At 48.1% G+C, this 18,847-nt stretch overlaps 7 protein-coding genes across 7 annotated transcripts; 2 read left to right on the top strand and 5 right to left on the bottom strand.

Moving 5' to 3' along the window:
* Positions 1-4,236: 4,236 nt before the first annotated feature.
* VC83_00017 (uncharacterized protein) lies at positions 4,237-6,673 on the bottom strand. Its single transcript, XM_024463714.1, has 4 exons — positions 6,489-6,673; positions 6,287-6,431; positions 4,665-6,236; positions 4,237-4,601 (listed from the first exon to the last, which is right to left on the bottom strand). The coding sequence occupies exons 1-4, from the start codon at positions 6,494-6,496 to the stop codon at positions 4,542-4,544; spliced, it is 1,785 nt and encodes a 594-aa protein (XP_024328143.1). The 5' UTR covers positions 6,497-6,673; the 3' UTR covers positions 4,237-4,541.
* Positions 6,674-9,101, bottom strand: VC83_00016 (uncharacterized protein). Its single transcript, XM_024463713.1, has 3 exons — positions 8,419-9,101; positions 8,079-8,192; positions 6,674-8,029 (listed from the first exon to the last, which is right to left on the bottom strand). Exons 1-3 carry the CDS (start codon positions 8,513-8,515, stop codon positions 6,843-6,845), a joined length of 1,398 nt encoding a protein of 465 aa, XP_024328142.1. The 5' UTR covers positions 8,516-9,101; the 3' UTR covers positions 6,674-6,842.
* LSM7 (Sm-like protein lsm7) lies at positions 8,990-9,893 on the top strand (the record flags this gene model as incomplete). Its single annotated transcript, XM_024463712.1, has 3 exons — positions 8,990-9,203; positions 9,359-9,430; positions 9,479-9,893. 3 exons carry the CDS (start codon positions 8,990-8,992, stop codon positions 9,604-9,606), a joined length of 414 nt encoding a protein of 137 aa, XP_024328145.1. The 3' UTR covers positions 9,607-9,893.
* Positions 9,894-9,904: 11 nt separating this feature from the next.
* Positions 9,905-11,081, bottom strand: VC83_00014 (uncharacterized protein). Its single transcript, XM_024463711.1, has 2 exons — positions 10,525-11,081; positions 9,905-10,399 (listed from the first exon to the last, which is right to left on the bottom strand). Exons 1-2 carry the CDS (start codon positions 11,065-11,067, stop codon positions 9,941-9,943), a joined length of 1,002 nt encoding a protein of 333 aa, XP_024328144.1. The 5' UTR covers positions 11,068-11,081; the 3' UTR covers positions 9,905-9,940.
* Positions 11,082-11,588: 507 nt separating this feature from the next.
* VC83_00013 (uncharacterized protein) lies at positions 11,589-14,336 on the bottom strand. Its single transcript, XM_024463710.1, has 5 exons — positions 12,890-14,336; positions 12,421-12,834; positions 12,301-12,363; positions 11,934-12,248; positions 11,589-11,881 (listed from the first exon to the last, which is right to left on the bottom strand). Exons 1-5 carry the CDS (start codon positions 14,246-14,248, stop codon positions 11,669-11,671), a joined length of 2,364 nt encoding a protein of 787 aa, XP_024328139.1. The 5' UTR covers positions 14,249-14,336; the 3' UTR covers positions 11,589-11,668.
* A 900-nt stretch (positions 14,337-15,236) lies between these two features.
* ARC19 (Arp complex subunit) lies at positions 15,237-16,149 on the bottom strand. The gene is made up of 5 exons (XM_024463709.1): positions 16,045-16,149; positions 15,670-15,996; positions 15,490-15,615; positions 15,394-15,438; positions 15,237-15,342 (listed from the first exon to the last, which is right to left on the bottom strand). Exons 1-5 carry the CDS (start codon positions 16,045-16,047, stop codon positions 15,334-15,336), a joined length of 510 nt encoding a protein of 169 aa, XP_024328138.1. The 5' UTR covers positions 16,048-16,149; the 3' UTR covers positions 15,237-15,333.
* A 121-nt stretch (positions 16,150-16,270) lies between these two features.
* Positions 16,271-18,327, top strand: UBP6 (deubiquitinating enzyme). Its single transcript, XM_024463708.1, has 2 exons — positions 16,271-16,440; positions 16,497-18,327. The coding sequence occupies exons 1-2, from the start codon at positions 16,425-16,427 to the stop codon at positions 18,218-18,220; spliced, it is 1,740 nt and encodes a 579-aa protein (XP_024328141.1). The 5' UTR covers positions 16,271-16,424; the 3' UTR covers positions 18,221-18,327.
* The last annotated feature ends 520 nt before the right edge of the window (positions 18,328-18,847 follow it).

Genomic DNA, 18,847 nt, shown 5'->3' with positions numbered 1-18,847 from the left:
TCCCTTGGCTTCCGACCACTACTTGCCCTTATTTCTTGCTCTACTTGCTGCACAACGTCCCTCTCGTCCTGTAGCTCCTGTGCTACCTGTTGACTAAGTGATCCTCCTTGCTGTAGTCGTGTTTTTTTAGCTCTCCGGCGCTTGCTTAGCACTTCATTTGCCTGTCGCAGGTTTTGGTTCTCTGCTTTTAACAATGCTAATTGATGCATTATTTGCGATGCACCCTTTGTAAACTGGTCAACAGCTGCATAGATTGAGGTTGGAGAGCTATTTTGATGATGCGCAATTCAGTTTTTAATGAAAGTAGACTGTGATACAGCTTCAGTTGGGTTATTTGGTGTCTGAGAAACCCATGGTTGAGCGGTGTTTGGGCGAGAGGTTGGAGGTGTTGGCGTCTTAAACCTAAGGTCAAGTGTAGATATTACACTCTCAGGGCTAAATGGAAGAAGCCCAGCACCTCGGAACCCTCCCTGAATATTGCTTTCTGTCATTGCAATGTTAAATGCAGCGTGGAAGGCAGGAAAGAAGTCATCCTTAGTAATGTGAATAATATGAGCCCGCATCATATCTTCAATTTGCCGACCGTAAGCTCTCTTTAATGGGCCAAAACAGCCAACATCAAGTGGTTGGAGTATATGGGAAGAGTGAGCAGGCATACAAAGCGTAATAATGTTGTGTTCTTTGCAGTACTCCTCAAACTTGTCTGAGTGGTGGCTCTCATGACCATCAAGGACTAACAAGCGATAACCACCAACACTCCGGGGCTTTGTGTGCTTCTCAAAATGCTGAATCCAATCCATACCTCTCTCGTTTGTAGTCCAGCCATTTGCAGTAACAGCGATTACCCAATCTACTGGAAATCCGCTATTCTCATACCAAGATGCAAGGTGGTTTTTACCTGCCACAATGACAAATGGCGGCACTGCCCAACCTTGAGAACTAACGCCTTGGATTACTGTAACCCATTCCCGATTGCCAGGCTGCACCTTTTTTGCCTTTGCCCGCCCATCTGAGCTCGTTACTACCGTTGCGCTTGAGATGACGCCCATCATAAACCCAGTCTCATCAAAGTTGTAGATATCTGCATTGTTGATGCCATACTTTAGAATTGTGTTCCATACAAGCTCAAACCAGCCACGAATGACTTCTGGATCTTCGCACTTAGCCCTCTGGTAGTCGTATTTTCGCTGGAAGCGTGTCCGGAGCTCTACATGGCGCTTAACAAAGTTTGAAGCCCAACGTGACCCGACGCGTGGCGCGTCGCGTGTTGCAAGTAGTCGATTTGCCATATCTTCAACAATAGACAACTGAGGAGGGAACCCTTTAGCAGCTAAGTCAAGTATATACTGAACAAGAACTGATTCCTCTAGGTTACTTAATTTCCGTAAGTTGGCTTGGATATCGCGTCGTGAAGGTACACCTTGTAAACGGTGACGTAGCTTGCGGTGGTCTACGGAATAGATCCTAGCTGCAACTCGAAGGTGCAAATTTGGGTCGCTTTGCATAGCTTGGATAGCTAGCACTAATTTGCTTTCATCATTTTTATGGCGCATGTTTTGTTGTGGAGGAATTTAACATTTAGTTGGGGGGGTTGGTCACCGCATGATTTTGGCACTTTCGCTTGTTTGGCACTTTCGTTATACATGCACGTTATGCTTATCAAACTATGTTTGCCTTTTGTCCTTCCATTTTGAGCTCCGAGCTATATCCAGTGTTCGGCACGGATACCAATATACCCGTGGTATCCGGGTATATCCTCGAGTATATACCTACCCGGCGATATTTTAGGAGTATCCGGCGTATCCGGATACTCTCGAGTATATATCCGGATACATGCCAAGAATAGCCAAGCGCAGCCAAGACCTCTTTTTTCCAACGTCGTGAGATCTATATTGATGCTGTATAAAGTGATAATTATCCTCAGAATGAGCGACTCGTCGTTATCAGATATACCAATGGAGCCTGAGGGCTATAATAGCTATGATACTCATAATGAGCCAAGTCTGCCAACGCTGCCGCCCCCTATTCATATTCAACAGGATATTAATCCTACACCGCTCCGGCTTCAGCCTCCAGGACGAATGCTGCCACCAACGTCGTCGGTACTATTTACGAAGCTATTATATTCGCGATTGATACTTGATAGTAACCCACCTACAGTCAAAGTAACTTGCTTACAACCAGGCTGCGGATATTCACCTACTCCGCAGCTATTAAGTCAGACTTCAACCGGTAATCTTTGGAAGCACTATACGCAGAAGCATCCAACAGTAGCATATACAATGAAAGGTCATACAATTACGCCGTCAAGCCCATCAAGTAGTGCATCGTCATTTTTTGAGCCACGGCCGCGGAACCCGCAAGTCCAGCCCGCTCAAGCTCAAGCATCAAATAGTAGAGCGAAATACCGAGAGTTATTACTCTCATTCGTTGTATCAAATAACCTCTCCTTACGACTTATTGAGAGCTATTCGTTCCATCAATTAGTACAGTTCTTAAGCCCAAGTACTCTATCGATATCGTCGCGAACACTACACCGAGAGCTACAGCGGCAATTCTCATATCACCGAGGATTGCTACAATTAGAACTCCAGGCTCATATTACCTATGGCGGCCGGATATCTATTACAACAGATGCATGGACTGCACGGAACTTTTTAGAGTACGCTGCTGTCACAGGCCATTGGATTAATGAGAAGTGGCAGCACCGGTGCGTATTACTTGATGTAATCCACCTTCAAGAGCCAATTCATAGCGGCGAATATCTCGCTCAAGAGTTAGCTGCAGTAACAGATAGCTTCGAAATTACAGGTGCTATATTTACTTGTACGCGGGATAATGCCTCAGCGAATACTGTGATGCTTTCAGAATATGAGAAAATAGCCAGTAAGCAGCAGACGACTATTCAACAGCCATGGACGTTTACTGTAAAGGAAGGGGACGTTCGGTGTATTGCTCATATTATCAATCTTGCAGTTCAAGCTACTCTAAAGAGCTTGAAAGCTAGCCCGGATACAGAAACAGAAGCGTACTGGTGTCAGCAAGGGCTTGCCCGGATTCCGCAGCGTATTGATAACTCTTCTACTGAAGTATCAGCTACGCTTGAGAAGCTCCGAAGGCATATTTATGTCTTTCGAAACCGAAGAGCATGGAAGGATGCTTTACAGAAGCAGATACAAGCTGCAGGCCAGAAGCCACGCCAGCTATCACTTGATATGCCTATACGCTGGAATTCAACGTACTATATGCTTGAAACAGCTATAAAGCTTCGAATACCAATTACTGCAGTATGCTCTACGCAGAAGCTTGATATCAGTATGAAGGATATTGCGTTAACAAGCAACGATTGGGCTATTATCGAAGCTCTTGAACGATTATTCTTAGTATTCTTAAAGCCGTCAAGACGGCTACAAAGCGATTCATATCCAACGCTCAACTTTACAATTCCTCTTTACTTAAAGATGATAAATAAGGTCACATTACTACAAGAAGAGCTTGGTAGAAGCTCTACGATCAGAGTAGCTTGTGGAGCTGCGCTTCAAAAGCTTAATGAGTATTATACTCTTACAACGAATCGGCAATGTAAGCACTCAGCTGTTGCTACAATTTGCGGCCCACGAATGAATCATACAGTATTTAAGAAGATATATCCAAATGCTATAGACGATACACGAAGATTACGAGCAAGAGCGCAGTTCGAAGACGTTTGTAGAACGTACCAAAAGCGAGAGTATCACCTTGATACGGAGCGAATTACTCACGAAACAGCTCTTGCAGAAGCAATAGGTGCTACTGCTACAATAGATCAAGAACCTGATTCTGACGAAGATCTATTTGCGTCAGAAGGCTTGGCTTTTCAAGAGCCAGAATGGAGGCGCTGGATGCTTGAACCACGGCCCGGTGAGCATACTGATATTCTCAAATATTGGTGCGCAAAGCAATACCAATATCCAGTTATTGCCCGTATTGCTCGTGATCATCTAGCTATTCCAGCAACATCTGCAGCATCGGAACGAGTATTTAGTAATGGTAGTGATATTATTACAAAGAAGCGGAATAGGTTATCACCGCCAACTATTAGATATTTACTTTGCTTACGGAATTGGGGTAAAATACGGGAGGCTGATAGCGACGGCGATGATGCTGACGATGAAGCACCTGAATAGGGACTCGCAGAAAGGGGGGGTCTCACGGAAAGGGGGCTCGCGGAAAGGGGTTTACTACTATTATCAAAAGCTTCATTCTTTTTTATATACGCTATTCTATTTTTATATACAATATTCAGCCTCATGTATCCGGATATATACCCTACCCTACCCGTCAGATCGTCGCCGGGTATATACCCTACCCGTGAGCTTCACGGATACTACCCGGATATATATCCGCCGAACACTGGCTATATCAAGGAGCTTGTAATTAAAACTGCACTAAAAGGACTACTTTTGTTTCCATTTGTTCCCATTATTTTTTGGACATATAATGCAAATGCAGACTGAAAATTATTACCACAAAGTGTAATAAGCGACTACAAATAATTGGTATCAACGTCCCTTGTTCATGGGGCGGAATGGAATCGGCGTGTTTGGCCTGCTTGTGATAAACTTAAAAAAATTAGTACTTAGATTCAAGTTTTCGTAATTATAGAGAGAAGAAGAAGAACTCACGCTTGATGCGGCCGACAAGAGGGCAATCAAAGAAGACTGAACAACATCCTCATCGATTCCGACACCCCACACCTTATGCGAAGATCCAGCAGCTGTACATTCGATATACGAAACGGCCTTGACTCCCTTTCCTTTTCCAATAGCATGCTCCTTATAATCTTGCACGTCAAGATCAATGCCGATTGACGAAAGTGCATTTGCGAGAGAAGAGATAGGTCCGTTGCCCATTCCCTTCAATTTATGCTCCTCTCCGTCAATGGAAATGACACCTTCGAATCTTCTTCGCATATTCTTGGTATCTTGCGTCTTCCCAGCAGCGGGTGGCGCCGGCGAGCTAGACCTATCAGCCGAGATAGTGTAATCCACCAAGTTAAATCTTGGGTTCTCTTTCAAGTAGTATGACTTCTCGAAGAGTTCGGAGATTTCGCTCGATAGGAGCTCCCGGCCAACGGTGTCAGCCTTGCTCTGTACTACTTTGCTGAATTCAACCTGTAAGCCACGAGGAAGGTCCAATTCAAGATTGCGAAGAATGATCCACGCCGCGCCTCCCTTGCCACTCTGAGAGTTCACGCGAATGATAGCCTCGTAGGTTCTGCCAATATCGGCAGGATCAAGTGGCAAGTAAGGTACTTGCCACAAGTCATCATCAGTGGCAGTTTTCCGAAGGTTGAAACCCTTCTTGATAGCGTCCTGGTGAGAGCCACTGAAGGCACAGACAACAAGCTGCCCGCCATATGGAGCTCGAGGGTGAACAGGAATCTTGTTGCTAACCTCAACCACATCGATGACCTTGTTGAGATCAGAGAAATCAATCCCTGGATGGATACCTTGCGTATAGAGGTTAAGTGCCAAAGTGACAAGATCAACATTTCCCGTACGCTCGCCATTTCCAAACAAACATCCCTCAACTCTGTCTCCACCAGCCATCTGAGCCAACTCGGCAGCTGCTACGGCACATCCTCTATCGTTATGTGGATGTAAAGAAACGCAAATCTTCTCTCTCTCAGTAATATTTGTGCAGAAATATTCAATTTGGTCCGCGTAGACGTTTGGTGTAGACATCTCAACTGTGGCGGGAAGGTTGAAAATGATCGGGTTCTCCTTTGTCGGCCCCCAGGCCTCCTTGACGGCTTCACAGATTCTTATGACATACTCTGGGCTGGAGTCTGAGAAGGTTTCGGGGCTGAACTCGTATGCCCATTCTGTGCCGGCTTGTGACGGATCGTCTTTTGTGATCGAGCGAGCATACTTCGTGCACTTCACTGCCAAAGCGATGCCTTCCTCCTGTGTAAATCCAAACACAATGCGTTGGAAGCATTCGCTGGTGGCGAGGTATAAATGGAGAAGGGCCTTCTTGGCTCCCTTGAGAGAATCGACACTTCGGAGAATCAAGTCTTTCCTGCATGGGGAGAGGACCTGGAGCCACACATCGTCCGGTGTTGCGCCTGGAGTCTCGACAAGTCGGCGTGTGAAATCGAAGTCGGTTTGGGACGCAGATGGGAACGAAACCTCAATCTCCTTGTAGCCGAGCTCCACAAGCATCTGAAAGTACTTCCACTTTTGTTCGCCATCCTATAGACAATTAGCAGGCAGTTACATGGGCAGACTGTATATTTCCTAACCATTGGGTCCACCAAGCTCTGGTTGCCATCACGCAAGTCTGTTGCGAGCCATCGCGGCGGCTTCTCAATTATCTTGTTCGGCCATGTGCGGTTTTCAAGCTTCAAAGGTGGAAACCTCTTGTACTTCTTCGAGGGGTCTGCAAGCCTACAAGTTTGATAATTAGCAGTGGCTTAAGTTGTTCGTCTGGGGTAACCTCCGTACATCGGCATTGTGAAAATGGCGGGGTAACACTTGGTGGTGTTACCTTTTGAAATATACTTTGTGGTTTACAATGGGAGTATATAACCCAAGGTTCTGTATATTCGATTGGTATGGGTGAGTGTGCAAATAGCTGTTTTCCAATGCTGTATAATTAAATATTTTAGTTGGGTTGCCGTTCCCTTGGTGGTCGAGTCATTGGTTATTTTGTTGTTTAGCGTTCTGTGAGTCACTGTAGCCCGAAAGGTGGAATATATCACATGATCCGCCACAAATTATATACAGAATTGCAATGGTATTCGCATTGTACTATTATTATATAGATGACATCAGACAACAGAAGTTTGCGTTAGCTGTCTAGCGGTTTCCTTCAGTAGCTGCCGCGGATGCCATCTGTGTCAAGATAGAGTGCTCATCTGTTAAAACATCACCTCTTTTGCCTTCCCCAGGGCCAATAAGACCTTCACTACCATGACCATCCAGATGCATCCCTCCGCCATTCATAAGGCGTAAGTCTGGGTCCAGGTTAGCATTCATGTTTGCTACTTCAAGAGCTCCATCTTCGTTTTCAATAGAGGACTCTGGGATCTGGATCAGAAACGCAATTTCTTCTTCTGTGATATCTCGCCAGGAACATTTCGCATGCTTCTTTGTACAGCCACCGCAGGCTGTAAGGTATTTGGTGCATTCCATACGTAAGCGCCTGCATCGATCACATGGAGGCCAGATTGGGTCGTTCCGGTTCATTTTTTCTATCCTGGCGGCGATCAAAGGTCGATACTGCCCCCCAGTTCCATCATCGGCGCCAGAACGCATTGGATCAGTTACGCGTCTGCCAAAGCTGGTTGGCGCTGGAGATTCTCCCGGCATTGGTGAGCCTGTAGCATCTGTTTGAGAATGGCTACCTTTAATGCGTGATGGCATCCCCTTTCGATCATCATGTTGGAATTGCCGAAGCAAATCAAGGTGGATTGAGCGGCCCTCACCGTTGCTTGTGGAAACCTGCATCTGGTTTGTCATGAACTGGGCCGATGAGCTTGCACCAGTTTGTTCGGGTGATTGTGCAACTGCCCGGCGGCTTGCTATAGCAGATTTTCTACCTTTGAGGTGGTAATTCAACTGCCTCGCTCGAGCCGCAACAAGGTCAGCCCGCTTTATGAGCATTGAAAGGCGTTGCTCTAGGATATCCATTGTGCCAAGCTCCGCAACTTCATCGTCAACAATCGGCTGAGTTGGAAGCATTCTTTCTGGTGCGCCTGATATAATCAATCTGTAGTCATCTTCTGATATCTCAACGCTACATTGATTGATCCAGAACTGGCATACTCTGCCACCGCTCCTTGACTCGCTTAGAACAAAATTTTGGGGCGTTGACCTTGCGAAATCAAGGACATCGAGCCAGGTTATAGGTACAGCTTCAGCGGGATATGTCGTAGTGACTTTAATTGGGCCCTCGAAGAGTTTCTCGACTGATTTCAAGAGGAGTGGGCCAACAAGCTTCGCCCCCAAATTTGCCGCGAGACTCTCATGGCGTTGGAGCACCCCTATCTTCGTCAACTTCTGCATAAGCAAGTTATATACGTAATTACTGACCTTCGTAATCGTCAATGAGGCCGAGAATGTTACCGAAATCATCTGCGTCGCCTTCTATCAACCTCATCTTGCCGCTTCTTGCCTTAGCCAGGTAGTTTATTTGAGGAACATTGCCTAGATTAATCAGCTACAGTTCATAACCAGCAAACGACGGGCATCAACACAGCTCAAAGAACGCATAAAGTCGCACGTGATATAGTCACGTGATTTTCCTTTGAACTTATGATGAGTTACAATAGTATGACGATGTTCAGTCAAGGTTCCCGCTTATAAAAGTCGAGTTCCATGTGTGATGAAAACTGCAGAGAATGAGAGACGCTTGAATATCTGTATGACGTACCTGGCATTTGAGGCTGCAATGGCTGTCTTGTTTGCTGAGGCATGGCTGTGGATATACTACGCTTTCGCTTTCCGCCAGGGGCTTCTGGGTTATCCATTTCGGATGTCACGTTGGGGTTTGGTATATGATAGAGCCTAGAGCGGCTGAGCCTCCTCTCCTTTCCAATATGAAGAAGGTCTTTGATATGCAGCGGCGCGGAGCGGGGAGGGAACGACGGCGGAATGGCAATTTGCTGGCCACGTAGGCGGGATGTCAGGGGCGGACTTGTGTGAAACGAAATGTTCACTGGATTCTCTCGAATTCTAGGTATATTTTCAACTGTGTAGGGTCGGTCTCGAACATTCGGAGAAGCATTGCATTCGGCGGCACACACAAGAAAGACGAGTTCCGCTGGAAGTCCCGCTCCTCCCAAAACTTCCCACTTAGGGTTAGCGGCGGCAGCCCAAGCTCCGCCGGACGACCAGGTGGAACGGCCTGTATCAAAGTTAATCTCAGATAACCTACTCGCCGAAGCCCAAACCCCGCGATTCGAAAGCACAAAGTGCAATTACAACATTGCACAACTCAGTCAATGTCCGAACATCAGGGCCCCCAGTCTCGCGGTGGACGCGGTGGTGGACGTGGAGGCGGGCGTGGAGGCGAACACAGAGGTGGGCGCGGCGGAGGTGGAGGGCGCGGCGGGCACAATTCACAACAGCAGGAACGGCCAAAGAAGGAGAACATTCTCGATTTAAGCAAATATATGGATAAGAGGATTACAGTGAAGTTTAATGGCGGTAGAGAAGGTGAGCGATTCTCCCAGCGTCAGCCTCGAACCGATTCGATAAGCGTATCAACCAGTCGCATGATGCCACTGGCTTTGAGGAGCACCTGAACCAGCATACGCCCTGAAGCATAGTTCTGTATCTACTGGATTCGTTCTAACTTCTGGTCTTTTTAGTTACTGGCGCATTAAAAGGTTACGACGCGTTGATGAATTTGGTCTTGGACGATGTGCAGGAAGTCTTACGAGGTCCGCACCTTGCACTGTCATTATTTATGCCGCTAACCCAGTCTATAGATGACGACGGAAACGAGACTACGCGATCACTGGGATTGGTGGTGGCAAGAGGAACACTTCTGGTGCTGGTCAGCCCAGTAGATGGGAGCGAATCAATCGCCAACCCATTCGTACAGGAGGAGGAATAAGAATCTCGGGTCTGACTAGAGAGAATTGTGGCGTCCCGAACTACGAAAATCGGATAGGGATGTGGTCAAGCTACCTGAAGAGGATTTAGGTGATTTTTGCAAAGGCCACAGTCTTCAAGCACTATCGTGTGCTAGGCAAGAGTTCTCAACACCTGCCATTCGGCCCTCGATCTGCCACCACGAAGGCTCATCAACAGTGTGTAGACAGCATGTAGCCAAAATATGAGCTATATGGACCGGTATTGCATCACCAACTTCTGAAATGTCTTGTTGCTACTCGTTGTAGGCTCCGAGTTTGGCTAGTAGTCTTTTTATTGTAAAGTATTAAGTTACACTATGATGGCTCGGTGTTGGTGGATTCCTTCTTTGCCTTGCTTCTCCCCAGTCCCTCTCGTCTTAACCTCTCCCTCCTTACCTCCTTATCCTCCCAATCCCCGCCATCTTCACCTCGCTTCTTTTTCAGCCCATCTCCTGAGCTTCCCGCCTGAACACCTTCCAGCAAAGCCTTCCAGAACCTCTCTTTCCGCCTTGAATTCTCTTCGAATCTCTCGTTAGATATCGTCAGCAACCCCCCCAGCGACTTCTCTGACACAAAGCATATCGCCTCATCATTACCGTCGAGCAGCCCCACCATAGATTCTAGACCGAGTCCCATGCTCCGAATTGCAACCATGGGTGTTGCTGAAGAAGGGCTTGTCAAGTTTATTGCACCAGATTCTCTAAATCCTGCTGCAAGCCCTGCCCTTAAAACCATTTGTGCATGTTCCAATGACGCCGTGAGGATGTGAAGAATCTATAAAATATTAATATAAAAAAATGACGACGGCCACCAGACGACCCTAGTTTATGTAGAATATATTTCAGATATAACAAAATAAGGTGAAACACGCAAAACTCATAGAAATAGAAACAACTTACCATCGGTTCAAATTTAAATCTCACAAGCCTATGTCCTTCCCAAGCGCTCTCTCTATCTCCCGCCGTCCTCGCCATGCCCAAAGCCGCCGCCAAATCCTGCCCAGCTTGGAAGGTAAATGGACCATGAGAGACATAGAGCCATTTTCCGCCGCCGCCTTTCCCACCAGTGCCAGCTATGGTCTCTTTGTCTTGACTGCTCTGCCCCCTGCCTTTTACGTCATTCGAGGGGTCTTCATCAACTTGGCGGTCCTCGCTCTTTTTCTTTCCTTCAACAAAGACACTGATCCTCCCAGCGCAGCTACTAGTTGTAACAAACCCATCCAATTTATTGATTTCGTCAATCAGTTCTACGATAGCAGTATCAACAGACCCTTTTGGCGACGCATCCTCATAAGACGATGCTGGGGTTGACAGATCATGTAAAATTGCTGATTTTTTGGCGACAAAGCTTGGAGCTAGCGCAGGTAATGCTGACGACGACGCCATCCGATGCTTTGGCGTACACAAGCAATAGATACGTTTATTATATAGGACTTGACTCATGTAGGGGTGAAAGGAGTGAGCGTTGGGCATTGAGGGTTTAACGGTCTTTGCAGTATAATACGGCCGTCGAAAATCACGGGACAGGCAATATAACACTTCAAAACCATCATTGAACACATTAAGGAGCCAACACACAAAGAAGCACCAAACTTTTATTCTTCAGATAACTACACGCGGTTCCTATAATAACCAATAAAGGCAATCAGGACCGAAGTGCCACCTTATAAGAATTCGATACGCTGTTCTAATATCGGTAGAAACAGCATATTCCCACCACCCCGAACCTCAACTCTCATATATAGGCTGAAAAACAGATGAAAAGAAGGTATAGTATGCGAGTTAAGGTGTGGTAATATCAGCAGAAACCCCACGGCCCCGCCACCTTTGACATTAACTCTCAAGTATAGACTGCAGAGAAAAAAGAAAACGACCTTGACCTATAGTACATGAGTAACCCTGAAGACGAGCCACAAAATATACGTGCAAACTTGTGCAGCGGCGGCGGCGATTCCAACTCTTCTTCTTGGATCTAGCGCTGTCAGAGCTTCTTAAAGATTTGCACGTGGTGAATACTAAATGTTGCAGCTAACTGAAACAGTCTTCATTCCAAGACCTTTCGAAGTAGGGCCTCAATGGCGTGCCACTCAATTTCTCCCACAGCAGAAAGAGACATGTTGGAGACGTCCTTTGGATACTCAATCTCAATGTTGCCGAATACAGACAAGGCACCAGTCTGGAGGCCCTTGGCAGACCTCTCAGCCAGACTGACAAGGGCAGATGAAGTAGTGGCCTCTCGCAGCAATGCAATGTAGTACTATCTTCGAGTCAGAATATGTAGCCACAACTAACCAGCAGCAGAAACTTACAAGAATAACATCTTGATGCCAGTTACGCTTCGCTCCAATCGTCTTAAACATGCTCCAGTGATCGGCATGAGGTGGCAGTCCAGCCTCAAGAGACGTCATTCTGAAAATGAATGCGAAGTCATCTTTCTGTGACTCGCTGAAGCCACAGCAATTGAGCACGGCACGCTGAATGCGCTTGAGAAGTCTATCGTTGAGCGCCAGATCTTGGCCACCACTGTCGATGCGCTCAATAAGGTTCTTGCAAAGGGCAATTGCAGTTTGGAAAAGAGCATCACGATCACCAATAGTGATATCATGGACCTTGTGCCATGGGTACTGGAAATACATTAGATCAATAGCAAATGCAGGACATATAGTAATATCTTACCTTGATGACACTGCTGATCAAGCATTCGAATGGTCTCTGGGGGCATTCACTTGAGAATGGGGACTATATACCAGTTAGCATTGCAAGGATAGGCCGGCTGTCAACCACATATTAACTTACACGTTGTGGTGCCTCAACATGCTTCACAAGCATAACAAGCTCCTCACGAGATATGAATCCTTTGAAGCCAGAATTGTAAAGGTCATGTTCGGTCGAGATCTGGGGATCAGAGCCTTTCCAAACAACATTGACAGCTTTTGGAAATAGGGCCTGCATGAAAAGTTCATGGCCACAGACTTCAAGAGCAACATGGCGCTCGCCAAGACGGCCACCTCGACCTCCGGCACGGTTGGAATCATAGCGTGTAACGGCATTGACGGCTTCGTTGATGTCAACAAATTCCACGAATGCATCCATGGTCTTGCTGGTGACACGCTCCATGACAATATGAATAGGCTCATCAGCCTCGGGAATCAGCTTGGCATTACGTCCAAGGAAGGCCGAAATTTCCTGCAGAGTGCAAGAAAATGGAATCTGGTAATTATCGTCAGCTTTTCACAATCATCAATAAAGGGTATTAATAACATACGTTGGAGATGCGGACCACTCCAGTGGTTCGATGGCCAGGATGAGTGCGAGCAGGCTCCACAAATGGCATGTTTGCGGAATCAAATGCCACCTCCACATTAGGCTTCGCTCCGTTGGGGCACAAAGCAGCCAAGTGAGTGCTGGGGCCAGGGGTAGACTGGTACAGTGAAACATGAAGCGGCATAACCGCGGCACGCGACGGGGTTCCAAAATCAAAGCGAGCTTTCTTACCATAAATGGCAATATCAGTGGACTCAGCATAGAACGGATCAACAGCATCTGAATCAGGGCCTGCCATCTTCTCAGGGGCAGTGCGAGGCGACACCTGGCTTGAATCAGTAGTTATGGATTGACGTCTGCCATTTATGGAGAATAATGGTGGAGGGTCATTCATAGACTCTGTCTTAAAGGATCTGGCGACATTGGTGACAGATTCATTCCAACGGGAGCGGAGTAGTGGTGTCGGAGTCTCCTGGCCGAGCTCTCTGGCAGTTTTGGGTGTGGGTGGAGCTTCGATAGTCTTTCCATTCGGGGTTTTGTATTCCTTTGAGCTCCAAGGGAATGGCTCCGCAGCATCCTGTGTCGACTCATGACTGTCGCCACTGGAGACATATCTCTTTTGTCCCAAGCCACCATTTTTCTGCTTGAAGTCATCATTGTACTGGCTTGGCAGATTGATTGCTGCAACAGACGAGCGAGGTCTGTGTGCATTGCGTCTGGCAGGGGCCTTTCCGCCGTTGTAGTTCTGGTATCCTCCGTTGGGTCCGTAAGCTACGGGATACGTCCCAGGGTGTTGAGATCCGTGGGGATGAAAGCCCAGAGGAGACATCATCCGATCTGGGCCAAAGGTTTGCTGGTATGGCGGAGCTGACTGAGGAACGGAGAAGCCCTGCCAGCCATTGTGGCCGTAAGATTGCATATTATGAGAATAACCACCTGGTGGGTGCTGATATCCAGAGTTACCCAAACCTTGAGGATATCCAGAGTTGTAAGCTGGTGCATATGCAGGATCAAATCTTCCACGGCCATTATATGGAGGGGGTTGTACTGCTGGTGCACCATAGTTTTGTGGAATCCCATACTGGTTACCATAGAACTGATCAGATCGGTGGCCATGAACATCCTTAGATGCCCCGGATGGCTCCTTTGGGCCTTGATATGTCCAGGGCTGACCTGTCAGTGGTCTCGATGTATACCCATGCTCAGGATGGTCCGCTGGGAGATGGTAGGGCAGTGGGATCTGCGAAGCAAATGACTCCTGGGAGTCGACTGATGCCACTGTAGGCAATCTCATTGGGTTGGACAAAAGCCATGGCTGGCCATGGCCCTCAGCAGGGTTCCTAAAGGAATCCTGGTTCATCTCAATCAGGACCAAAGTCAGTTGCAACTGAGTAGTTAAAGACAGGTATGATTTGGTTCTCAACCAACCCTGTTGGTGATCAATAGCCAAAGGGTGGCAGAACAAAGACACTGGTAAAGGATAGTTAGCTCAGTCAAGCTCAAAAGCAACGAGGTAAAGAAGAGAGTGCCAATGCCTATATGGCAGTTTGTTGTTGGTGGAGTGTGTGTTCAGAGTTCTAACATACCTATATAGCTTCTGAGCAAGGTGTAGGTGGGAGTATATGAAAGGAAGGAAGCAGGGTGGAACGAGTAAGGAAAGGAAGCAGGATGGATGGAGTAAGAAAGACAAGCCAAACCTTAGTGGAGGTAAGATATAAAATTCACCTTAACAGTGCCTTGAATTTGGTAGCCTTCTGATCGGAGTTGATACTTTTCCGGCCGATATTCACCTCGAGGCTGGAGTAGACATCAAGGTTGGATGGAGTAGGGTGAAGGAAAGCCAAGAGGGAATGTGGGAACCGGCTCCTAATGATGCCCCCCTCCCCATTTAAACTGCCCCAGGGAGATATGTGTTGCAGGCAACCGCTGCCAGAAGTCAGCTACTGGCACATTCAATCACAAGAAATTTATCCTATTCAGGGATATCTCATGGGCTTTTCCAATGTGATCAACTAGAAGCTCCATAGTCACAATGATTCCAGATAGCAAGGGGTCGGTGAAAGAGAGTTAACACAATGGAATTGTATCAAGAGCACATATTAAATGCAACCCAACTTTGGAAGTCACGTAGCAAGACAGAATAAGAAATTTACTTCCAGAGGTCTCTCTCAATTTTGGGTCAGTTCACCAAGTCCATACTGACGAGGACATAGTTCAGATTCACTTGATCAACTGCCACAATTCTATCTTCACCCACTTGGGAAAACAACTCAAGCACATAGGAGCAGTCATGGGAGATGTAATTCAGGATGTTGGAAGCAATAGTGACATGAAAAGCTATATCAATGTCTGTAGTAGGATTTATTTTGATCCGTCAACGCCGCGCAATATGCATTTTGATATATACATCAAAACGCTACAAGGTCATAAAACAGGGATAACTCTTTAGTCGAACTAGGATTGTGTCAGTATTTGCCTTCGTGGACCACCATAAAGGGTACTTACAGGTGTCAAGAACGACTCTGCAACGAATCTCGCCCTTGCGTTCAACTGTAGGTAGATATCAGCAATTATCCAGCCGCTCGAGAGAATGGTACATACAAAGAGCTTCATCTCGGATATCTCCTTGTCCACCTCCTCCATGAATTGGATGATGAAGTCAACAAGCTTGTGCTTCAACATTTCCTCGGTGTGGAAGTTGGTAATTAAGAATGAGATATCATATCCCTAGCCAAAGTTAGTATAAAGCTGTATCACCCCGCTATCACTTTCTAGACCCACCTTCACTGGCCTCCTGCGCAGAATGAAGAATGCCTCAGCTCTTTGAGTCAAAAACCTCGTAAATTTGTGCACCAGGATGTGCTCGATCTCGTCTGCCTGCTTGATCTTAATGCTGACGCGGATACTGTTGATACTCGGCTCGATGATCACACGCTCGTTCTCGTTGCGGGAAATTGTGAGGGGGTTCAGCAGCACTTCCGGAGATGTCTGTGCTTCGATTTCGGGGACATTGTGCCTCTCAGACGTCTGGGATGCGAAGTTCGATAAGCAGAGTGCGGAGGTGAGGGAGGATCGGACGCATTGCAAGTAAGGGCGCAATGATTGAGACTGTAACTATTTAGCAGCTGCCGTCATACTAATCCTAAGAAACATTACCATGATCAGCTATGGCTGGAGCTACGAGTCAACGCAGCCGTGTGATGTCAACGTATTCAATGCTCGTGAGGTGGAGTCCGGGTCGAGTTGGGATGGTGGGGTTCCGGCGGCCACCCATCGCGACAGGAACGTTGACGTCTCTATTGTGACTAAGCGCCCCAACCAATCACTGAGCTTCTTCCCCGCGACTGCATCGTTTTACCTTGTAGTTGCGTATGTTGTGTGCCACCTAAGTTAATCCAGCAATTGATTCAGAACACAACCACCCACTCCATTCCTGTTTGCCATTTCCCTCAACTCTATAACATCTGGCAGGGAACTACAAAACTACAAAGTTGAATCGTTTCCACACCCTAGTAACAGGAGAACAACCATTCATCATGGCGACCATACCAGGCAAGTCACGCCGCCCCAAACAGCCGTATTATAAATACATGCTAACCCTCCAGCAGTCATCGTGAAGCACCAGGGGAAGAAATATGAGGTAGAACTCGATCTGACTTCACTGGGAGAAGTTTTCAAATTCCAGTTATATTCCCTTACCGGCGTCGAACCAGAGCGACAGAAGATCCTCGTCAAGGGCGGCCAGCTCAAGGATGATACCGACCTATCGAAGCTCGGCGCAAAGCCGGGACAGACATTCATGATGATGGGTACACCAGCTACGGACGGAAACGCCATCTCGCGGCCAGAGGAAAAGACGAAGTTCGTCGAGGATATGACGGAGGCCGAACAGGCGAGACAAGAAGGCGCCACACCAGCTGGACTACAGAACCTGGGGAACACATGTTATCTCAACTCTACCCTCCAGACACTGCGCGCAGTTCCCGAGCTACAACAGGAACTCGCGAAATACAAGGGGACAACAGCTTCAAACAGCGCACTTGGTGGTCTGAGTCAGTTCGGACTCGGGGGACCTTCCGCTGGATTGGACCTGACGGCTTCCTTACGCGATCTCTACTCCCAGATGTCCGATACCCAGGAAGGCTTCCCTCCCATGGTCTTCCTCCGCGCCTTACAGAACCTGTACCCCCAATTTGCCCAAAAAGACAAGTCCGGAAACGGCTACGCCCAACAAGACGCCGAAGAAGCCTGGTCCCAAATCGTCTCCCAGCTACGCCAAAATCTCAAGATCAAGGACACCACAGACGACTCCGAAACCTCCTTCATCGACAAATACATGGCCGGCCGCTTCTCCTCCACCCTCACCTGCGACGACCCCGCCGCCGCGGAGCTCGGCGAAGAGCCCGTCATCACCTCCGAACCCTTCCTCAAGCTCGACTGCCACATCAGCGCGACAACCAACCACCTCCGCGACGGCCTCGCCGCCGGTCTCGACGAGCAGATCGAGAAGAAATCCGCCCTCCTAGACCGCGACACAATGTACACCAAGAAATCCAAGCTCGCCCGCCTCCCCACCTACCTCACCGTCCACTTCGTCCGCTTCTACTGGAAGCGCGAGGCTCAGAAGAAGGCGAAGATCATGCGCAAGGTCACTTTTCCGCATGAGCTCGATGTCGTGGAGTTCTGCACCGATCAGTTGAAGTCGATGCTCATCCCCGTCCGTGACAAGGTCCGTGATGTCCGTAAGGAGGTCGAGGATGTGGAGCGCGCGCGCAAGCGCCAGAAGCGCCAGCATGATAAGGAGGAGGCGGATAAGGCGGCAGGAATCGTGGATTCGGTTACTGAGTCTAAGAAATCCGACCCCGCCCCCGCCCCCGCCAAGCCCGCAGAGGGCACTGCTGCAACTGCTGGCGGTGACACCGAGATGACCGACGAGACCTACAGAACCGACGCCGAGATTGAAGCCGAGCGCGCGGCCTCCATCCGTTCCGCCAAAAAAGAACTCCACGCGCTCATCAACCCCGAACTCGCAGCCGACGAAGGCGCGAACAAATCCGGTCTCTACGAGCTCCGCGGCGTAGTCACGCATCAGGGCGCTAGTGCGGATAGTGGGCATTACACGTCGTACGTCAAGAAGGAGGGGAGGATGAATGAGAAGACGGGGAAGAGGGAGGAGGAGGATGGGAAGTGGTGGTGGTTTAATGATGATACGGTTACGGAAGTGGTGGCGGAGAAGATTGATACGCTTTGTGGCGGGGGGGAGAGCCATTCGGCGCTGATTTTGTTGTATCGATCGATTCCGCTGCCGTCGGTGGAGGGGGTGGATGCGTAGATTGCCTGGGATACGTCTGGTTTTCTAAATACGGAGATCGCTATGATTTGGGGCAATGGGATAGATGGTCGTAGTTTACGTAGATAGAACCAATTCCATACTCTGACATATTATTTTGTGTCTCCTACCGTTGTGACCTTACTCCTCACGGGTGCGCAGAGTACTTATCTACAGCATCCCCTTCACATCACACCACACACATCCTCAAGCAACACACCCATCACACATCACAGCATCAACTCCCCCCAATTCACACCACACATCACACACCCGTCTTCACAAACACAACCACATATCAGAGCTCACTCTTCATATTCTGTTAAAAAGCATCAACATCAATTACAAAAAAAAAACGAATGCGCGCATAAAATAAAGCAAAAAGCCGCCACCCCCACCCCATCCAATGTGCCCCCCACCAAAAAAAATGTGCCTCCATTCCCATTCCGCCCTACTCCCGTCCCCCGAAGCCGCAACGGCCCGCTCGCCCCCAGCATCCGCACCACCCCTAGTTTTCTCTCCCGGTTCCCCGCGCGAAAAACCCAGCCGCCCGATGCAAAAAAGCTATAAAGCAGACAGCCGCCCAACCTAACCCCCCCCCAAAAAAAGAGGAAAAGCCTAGCAATAAGA

The sequence above is a fragment of the Pseudogymnoascus destructans genome (assembly GCF_001641265.1).
Source record: "Pseudogymnoascus destructans isolate 20631-21 unplaced genomic scaffold scaffold_1, whole genome shotgun sequence".
Taxonomy (NCBI): domain Eukaryota; kingdom Fungi; phylum Ascomycota; class Leotiomycetes; order Thelebolales; family Thelebolaceae; genus Pseudogymnoascus; species Pseudogymnoascus destructans.
The sequence above is the reverse complement of the archived record's forward strand: the minus strand, read 5'-3'. Positions and strand labels throughout refer to the sequence as shown.